Source organism: Phalacrocorax carbo, chromosome 16, assembly GCF_963921805.1.
Source record: "Phalacrocorax carbo chromosome 16, bPhaCar2.1, whole genome shotgun sequence".
NCBI classification, from domain to species: domain Eukaryota; kingdom Metazoa; phylum Chordata; class Aves; order Suliformes; family Phalacrocoracidae; genus Phalacrocorax; species Phalacrocorax carbo.
Window position 1 is genome coordinate 2,076,434 of NC_087528.1, and position 7,576 is coordinate 2,084,009.

Sequence of the window (7,576 nt, forward strand, 5' to 3'; positions counted from 1 at the left end):
CAACATCGCTGCTCCAGCCCGCAGGTTTCCTGCGCAGCACAGTCTCCATCAGCACACAGGGGGTAAACTGAGGCTGGGGGGGCGCGGGGGTGTCTGTGGGGTCAATGATGACCTGCTGGCACTGGGGGTCCCGTGGCGGGGAGGGACCCCTCACCCACTCATCCCCATGGAACGCGTAGAGCTGGGAGGAGCAGCTGCGATCCCAAGAGGGATGGGAGAGTGGCCGATGCCCAGGGGGTGGCAGGGACCCCCCGGGACCCCCCCGGTGTGTGTGTCACTGTCCCCAAAGTAGGCTTATGGGGGACCACGTGGCCTAATGGATAAGGCGTCTGACTTCGGATCAGAAGATTGAGGGTTCGAGTCCCTTCGTGGTTGTTTTAAAGCCACGAGAGATCCTCGAGTCGTTTAATTTCTTGGGGTACCCCGTGGCGTGGGAGCATCCCCGGGGGTACCGGTGGGGTAAAACCCGAGGTAAGGCGCCCGTTCTGGGGACAGGGATCTGCTCCGCAAGTCCCCGGGGGTCGCCCCGGGGTGGGGGTGGGTGGGATTCGTGCCGGGCGGGGGCTGAGCCCCAGCTGGGGCCGGTTCCGAGGGGGAGATAAAAGGGCGGCGGCGGCCCGGGATGCGGCTTTTCACCGCTGCGGGGAGCTCCCGGTGGGCTAGGTGAGGTACCGGGGTCGGTCGGTCTTGGGGGGTGGGAGGGTTACCCACGTCGCCCTTCCCTGCTGTAAAGAACCGAGGTGGGGGGGGAAAAAAAGCCGCTCTTACCCCAGGTGGGACTCGAACCCACAGTCCCTGGCTTAGGAGGCCAGTGCCTTATCCATTAGGCCACTGGGGCCGCCCAAGAGCCGCCCCCCTGCTCTGCCCCGCGCCCGCCCGCCCCCGCCCCACAGCCGGGGTCCGGAGCGAACGGCGCCGTCCCGCGGGGGGGCGGCTTTATCGCACCGAGACCCCGCGATGGGCACCGGCCCCGGGGGAGCGGGGGGAGGCCGTGCGGGAGGAGCTGGGCCCTTCGCGGGGGGCTTCAGGTGCCCCCGCGCCATGGCTGGGCTGCGCACGGGGCTGGGGCCGCCCCGGGCGGTGGAGGGAGGAGAGCTGCCTGGTTTGGGGGTGGGGGGTGAGGCGGTGCTGCCTTGTTCCGGGGGATGGCCGGCCCGGGGGGCCCTCCATGGGCTGTGGGGGGACCCCCCTTCCTGCACACCATGGGCACGCTCCCCTCCGGCCATCAGAGAGTTAAGTTACAGCACCAAAAATACGTGTATACGCAGCCCCAGTGGCCTAATGGATAAGGCACTGGCCTCCTAAGCCAGGGATTGTGGGTTCGAGTCCCATCTGGGGTGACTCTTTTCTGCTCCGGGCATCCACGCCGGCGTGGGGGGTCCCTGCTGCCGTCAGGGGCGCGGCACCCCTTTCTGGGGCACCCCCGGGGCACCCCCCCGGCGGCCCGATGGGGGCAAGGAGGTGGTTTCTTGGAATGAAAAACTACCACTAGCGTAGAATGCGCCTTTAATCGCCTCCAACCCCCGGCGGCGTGTGCTGCCTCCGGGGCTTTGAGCAAAATTTTGCGGATATTGCTGTAAAACCTGGTGCGGGAGACGCGAGCGGCAGGCGGTGCGTGGCTGGGGGTCTCCTGGTCGCGGGGGTCTCGGCTGAGGGTGTTGCTGGCCCAGTTGACGTTGGTGTGATGACTTTCAGGGTGAGAAATAAGCCTGAAGCAGCAACACCCCCCAAGGGCCAGGGCACAGCACGGAGCCGCAGGCGCCTTGGCCTGGGAGAGGGGAGCTGGCAGCCACCCCCCTCCCACACCAAAACGCTTTAGGCAGGAGAAAAGGTTATTATCTTTGCTGCCCTTTCTGGGCAGGGCAGGTGCGGAGGTGGCCAGCCTGGGGCAGGGATTCCTGGGAGGGATGTCGGGATGCAAGGGTGTGCTCCCGCACTGCCCCAGGCAGCCTCTTTCGGGGAGGATGAGGGATGGGAGCGCTCTGCTATGTAAATGCTGGACCGTGCAAGGGCAAAGCTCAAAAGTCCCCTTCCCAAAGGGGACCATCATGCCCTGGCTGGCAAAGGTCCCATGTGCCGGCTGTAGGGGAGGTGTGGGTGTTGGGGCAGAGCCCCCTGCACCTCGCTGTGCCCCAGTTAAACTCCAGGGACCAGCCCTTTCCCCTTTTATTTGGCTTTTGCCTAAAACAGAGCCACCTCTCCCCACCCCAGGTGGGACTCGAACCCACAATCCCTGACTTAGAAGGCCAGTGCCTTATCCATTAGGCCACTGGGGCCCCAGAAAAAGGTGAAATAAAGGTAATTTCAGTATTTTTGAGACATTTCCCACTGCTGCCCCCCCACTGAAAACCAATCTGTTGGTGGTGAAATCCACATTAAACCACAGAACTTTGTTCTGTTTAAACAGGGGCCACTAATGCGGGTGTTTGAAGCCTGAAATGCTTTAGTTTGAGGGTTTTATGGTGTCTGACGTCAGGGCCAGAAGCCTCCTGTACTCACAGGGTGGTTTTTGACCAGAGAGCAACTGCCTCCTGCCAAATTCCTGCTGTGGCTTTAGGCTAATGTAACGAAATGACACGCACCTGTTTTGGTTAGGGGGAAAAAAAGATCAACTAAAATGGAAGGAAAGTGCTTGAAATGGTGACTATTCTATTTGCTAGTTAGCTAAGCGGTTAGACTGCTTTTACTCCTCCCTTTTGTTCCCCAAAAATCTACTGCTGCGTCTGTGTTCAGCAGCAGAGGGTGCTCTCATAGAGCCAAGGGCTGGATGAAGGGGGTCAAAGAATAAAAAAAAAAGTAGCTGACAAAAATCTGCATTTTCAGTTTCTCTCAACATGAACAATAAGTTTTTCTGCAAAACGATCGGCAGGCTGTCACAGTGTATCACTAGGTTCAAAAGGAGATGTTAAATACTTTTATTTACACTTTCAGACCATTTTTATTCACTATAGGTCAGGGAGTTCAGCGTCATCTACAGCTGCCAATGCCATTTCTTTAGAAAGACGGCACGCCAAGGACTCGATCTCTGCTCTTCTCAGTCGAAGTCTGCCCGCCTGCTCTGTTTTATAGCTGAGTGTATCTTCTTCTGTCGTAGTCGCTCACGGTTCATTTTTTCCACCCTAAAACAAAAAAGAAAAGATCCTTTAATGTACAAAGGAAACCTTTAATCTTTGCGCACAGTTATAATCTAGATTTGATGAGCCAATGAATGTCCACAGGCAGAAAAAGCCAGTCCCTGTTCTCGGGATGCCACCCAGGAAAGCAGTTAAGATCTACCAGACCAGGGATTTAAAAAAAAAAATAAAATATCTTAAGATGTATGAAGAAGATTGTTTAAAGAGGCTGCAAACTAACTCATGGAACATGATGGTCTGAATCCATCTCAAATAAAGGCCGCTTCCATAAAGATACCTCTCTATGAATTTCTGTGTAGTCTCCTTAGACTCCACCTCGGGCTTCTCGGTGGCCTCCGCCACCATGGTTCTGATTTTCTCTAAACAGATCGCCAGATTCCTCATCTGGTAGCGACTCTCTTCAGAGTTCACGATCAGCTCACCAGCTCGGTTTATCTTATTCCTGTGCTGAAGAGGGGAAGCCACAATGTGATCAGTGAAACCTCACTAGACTCATCATGTTCTGGCTACAAGCATTACACTCAGACCGTGGCTGGGAAGGGCAGGGTAGTTACCATCGATGCCATTTTTTGTCTCACAGCTTCTGGAATCCAGTCTGCTGACGCCAGGTGGAACCGAACTTCTGCCTTGGTATTCACTGGGAGGAAAAACAGGTGGTGGTTTTTTAAATTTTTTTCAATGTAATGGCTCGCCTTCCTAAGTTTTATGAGATGATCCAGTCTGTTCACTGCTGGCTTTGAACCCAGGATGATCCCGGTATTAACTTCCTGAAAGATCACAATTTTTTTCTTGCTATATTTTTCCGCTCTATAAGACAAACTCTAAACTTTTATTGAGACTCTGTCCTGGTTATTTCCCCTTCAGGACACTACAAGATGTATTGCTAGTGCCAGTCACTACCTTATTTTTAACGGCAAAGGCAGAAGAAGGAGGACTTCTAGTTTATTTGAATTAAGCTGAGAATTTATTGCACTGTGAAGTGTCAGAATGCAGTTGGCCTGATGTACGTTTGATTAGTGAAAACAGGCTAGACAGAAGCGGTGTTCCATGAGACACGTGTGGCAGCAACGATCCCAGGAAGAGTGTTTCTAGGAGAATCCAGTTTGGTACCACTGGTCTTCACCATTGTGAAGGCTTAAGAGGTCTGTTAAAACGTAAGGTGGTGATGATGAAAAATCAGCACCGGGCAGCGCAAAGACGCTCAATTTCAAGCTCCCAATATTTCACCACAAAGTACAAAGAAGCAATTTAAAGATTAGGACTTTTTTTCCCCCCCTTTAAAGCCTCCCCCTCACCTTTATTTACGTGCTGCCCGCCGGGGCCGCTGCTCCGGCAGTAGGACACGGTCAGGCGAGCTGGAAGAGAAGAGCAGAGCGCGCTGACCCGGAGCCACGTCCCCAGCTGGTTTTGCAGCGGGGAACGGGGACGGCCCGGGCTGCAGCACGCGGGCCTGCAGGACGCCGGTGACCCGGCGGTGCTCACGCTTTGGGCTTAGCTCTGCGCTGAGCACGGGCTCGGTAGTCCCGAGTCTAACCCACCGCCGGGCACCCGGGCCCAGGTGCGTGTCGGGGTGCTCACCCAGGGGGATGTTGAGGGTGGCCGGCTGCGTCTCCTCCTGGAAAACACGGCGGGGTGAGGGCGTTGGGGGGGGGACCCCGATCGCCCCGGGGTGACGCCCCCGGCGCGGGGCACCCGGGGCTGCCTGGCCCCACCCCTTCCGCGAAACCCCGCCCACCCGCCGTACCAACCCGCTTCTGCTAAGCCCCGCCCATTCACCACGGCACCGCCCCTTGTGAGAAACTCCGCCCACCCGCCGTACCAACCCGCTTCTGCTAAGCCCCGCCCATTCACCACGGCACCGCCCCTTGTGAGAAACTCCGCCCACCCGCCGTACCAACCCGCTTGTGCTAAGCCCCGCCCATTCGCCACGGCAACGCCCCTTGAGAGAAGCCCCGCCCACCCGCCGTACCAACCCGCTTGTGCTAAGCCCCGCCTGCTAACGGTGGCACCGCCCCCCGTGAGAAACCCCGCCCAGCCATTCCGCCACTCCGGCGCTAAGCCCCGCCCCTCTCTCGTCTTCCTCCTTCCCCTCGCCTCACACACCGGGGCGTCGGCGGCGCCGTCCTGCCGCGGCGGGTAGAGCTTGTCCAGGCTGTAGGCGCTCCGGTACTCGGTCCCGGCGGCGGCCCGCTGCGAGAACCGGGCGGCGACAAACCCAAGCGGCGGCCGGTACAGGCCCCGCAGCGTGTGCGCCGCCATCTTGGTTCCCGCGGTGCACCTCCGCTATGGCGTCCCCGCGGAAACGGCGGCCGCGCCCCGCGTTCCGGGGCGGGGCCTGTGGGGGCAGGAGGGGTTTGGACGTATGGGATAGATGGGGTGTGTGGCGTCTGTTGGGTGTGTGCGTGGGGATGCATGGGATCTATGGGGTGTGCGATGCCCGGGAGGTCTGTGGGGCACCATGGGGGTGGGGATGTGGGAGGTCTTGGGGGTGTGTGTGTGTTTATGTGGTCTGTGGGGCACCGTGGGGGTGGGGATGTGAGAGGTCTTGGGGGTGGGTGTGTGTTTATGTGGTCTGTGGGGCACCGTGGGGGGATGTGGGAGGTCTGGGGGCGGTTTATGGAGTCTGTGGGGCACCGTGGGGGGATGTGGGAGGTCTGAGGGGCTTTATGGAGTCTGTGGGGCTCTATGTGGGGGGATATGGGAGGTCTAGGGGTGGTTTATGGAGTCCGTGGGGCACCGTGGGAGGATGTGGGAGGTCTGGGGGGGTGTTTATGGGGTCTGGGGGTCACCGTGGGGGGATGTGGGAGGTCTGGGGTGGGTTATGGGGTCTGTGGGGCACTGAGGCAGGGCCTGCTGTGGCAGGTGAGGACAAGGGTGCTGGGGTGAGGTGGCCGTGGGGTGGCCTGGTGTGACCCATGGGGGGACCCGTGTGGGGCATGGGAGGCCTCGGGTGGGTACCAGGGCCTGGTTTGGGCAGCCCCTTTCCAGCTCGTCACGGCACAGGCAGCGGTGGGGGACAGCGTGCTCCCGCCTGCACCCCACGCCTTCGCGAGCTGTGCGGCTGATGGCCGGGCATAAAAGTGAAAATACACCCACCACGTTTAATTTGCTGTCTAGTTCTTGCACCTGGGATGCTTCAGCTTTCAGATTTTTATCTGCTCAAGAGTGCAAAAAAGTTTTATATATATGTGTGTGTATATATATTTTTAATGAAGGCTGGTGCCGCAGCATATGTATGTTTCCAGGTCAGTAAGAGGGATGCCGAGGTGGAAGTGGGACGCAGGGGATTGAAGAATTTGTGGAAATCCTTCAGCTCTTGCTCCTGTTGGAGCTCTCACGTTGGCTTGACAAGAAGGCTGTGCGTTTGAGAGGAGCAAGGACTGCTATTCCTGGCAGCAAGAAAATGCACAGGCAGGGCTGGGGCTGTCATTAGCTCTCAAGTTTTGACAGGAGCTGATGATCCTTTGTTTAAAACTGTGGGTGAAATCGAAATGGGTGTTTCGAAGCTGATCTAAAGACAGCATGTGTCTGGGGATCTGAGCTGGGTCCCAGCTAGATATTCTGAGCAAAATCAGGAAGCTCCGTCCTCGGGAAAGTAGCAGGTCCCAAACGCTGATGGTCGGTCTGCTCTGACTGATGCTGAGCAGCGCTCGGGCACCAAGGAGGGCTCTGCCCTTTCTTTTAATTGAATCTCTGTGTCCTGGGGTCTGCTCTGCTTCCCCTGGCCAAACTCAGCTGAAAACAGAATGCTTTAAGGCAAAAAAACCCCAGAACTGTCAGAGAAAACCATGCCATCTGGTGACCTTAATTTATGACAGGGAACAGGTAAACGTTTGTGATTTGTAGCCAGAGGGATGGGTAAAATATCCAAAGCAGGATGACTCATTTTACCAACTGTTGTCAAACATGTCGGTGTTACTGCGCTGGTGACGCACGCCAAGGACGGTGTCATTGTACGGTGCACGCAGGGGCTGGGAAAGGAGCTTGAAGGTCACGCGGATGAAGCCGGACCCATCTAAAAGGACGTTTCTCTGGTTTGCTTCATTCCCACACTGCGATGGCTGAAAAGAGATTTGGTGAAAAGCAGAATAGCCTCTGCTCGGGTGGTTGGAGACGGCGCTGCCTGGCAGGCAGGGCTTGGGGTGACAAGGTCGTACTTTGGCGTGACCCAAGAAGAGCCAAGCTTTTAACATTTCAGCTGGAGAAATGAACCGCCTCAGTGCTGACGCTGGCTTGGAAAGCAAGCCCAGCCCGTTTGTGGTGGTGGTCACCGGTGAGCAGGAGCTGTAAGGAGCCGTGCCTGAAACGTGATGCAAAAGCTGCTGTGTGCAAGGAGCCGGTCGCTCCTTGTGTGAGTGAGGGCACAAGCCATTAAGGTAGGAGCAAGTCTGGTCTTTGAGGGGCCTTCCAGAAGGTCTCAGCTCCTGAAAGAGAGGGAAGAC

General features: G+C 57.4%; 1 protein-coding gene and 4 non-coding genes across 6 annotated transcripts; 2 read left to right on the top strand and 3 right to left on the bottom strand.

The window, feature by feature from the left end:
• Positions 1-302: 302 nt before the first annotated feature.
• On the top strand, positions 303-375 carry TRNAR-UCG (transfer RNA arginine (anticodon UCG)). The gene has a single exon. It is a non-coding gene; the product is annotated as a tRNA-Arg (tRNA).
• Positions 376-765: 390 nt separating this feature from the next.
• On the bottom strand, positions 766-838 carry TRNAR-CCU (transfer RNA arginine (anticodon CCU)). Its single transcript has one exon. It is a non-coding gene; the product is annotated as a tRNA-Arg (tRNA).
• Positions 839-1,267: 429 nt separating this feature from the next.
• On the top strand, positions 1,268-1,340 carry TRNAR-CCU (transfer RNA arginine (anticodon CCU)). The gene has a single exon. It is a non-coding gene; the product is annotated as a tRNA-Arg (tRNA).
• Positions 1,341-2,203: 863 nt separating this feature from the next.
• Positions 2,204-2,276, bottom strand: TRNAR-UCU (transfer RNA arginine (anticodon UCU)). The gene has a single exon. It is a non-coding gene; the product is annotated as a tRNA-Arg (tRNA).
• A 611-nt stretch (positions 2,277-2,887) lies between these two features.
• Positions 2,888-5,439, bottom strand: MRPL58 (mitochondrial ribosomal protein L58). Of its 2 annotated transcripts, none has more exons than XM_064467079.1 (6): positions 5,238-5,439; positions 4,617-4,749; positions 4,430-4,489; positions 3,689-3,771; positions 3,412-3,581; positions 2,888-3,119 (listed from the first exon to the last, which is right to left on the bottom strand). In XM_064467079.1, exons 1-6 carry the CDS (start codon positions 5,391-5,393, stop codon positions 3,035-3,037), a joined length of 687 nt encoding a protein of 228 aa, XP_064323149.1. In that variant the 5' UTR covers positions 5,394-5,439; the 3' UTR covers positions 2,888-3,034. The 2 variants fall into 2 exon arrangements, with proteins under 2 accessions (XP_064323149.1, XP_064323150.1); XM_064467080.1 differs by having other exon boundaries at positions 4,713-4,749; positions 5,238-5,436.
• Positions 5,440-7,576: the final 2,137 nt, after the last annotated feature.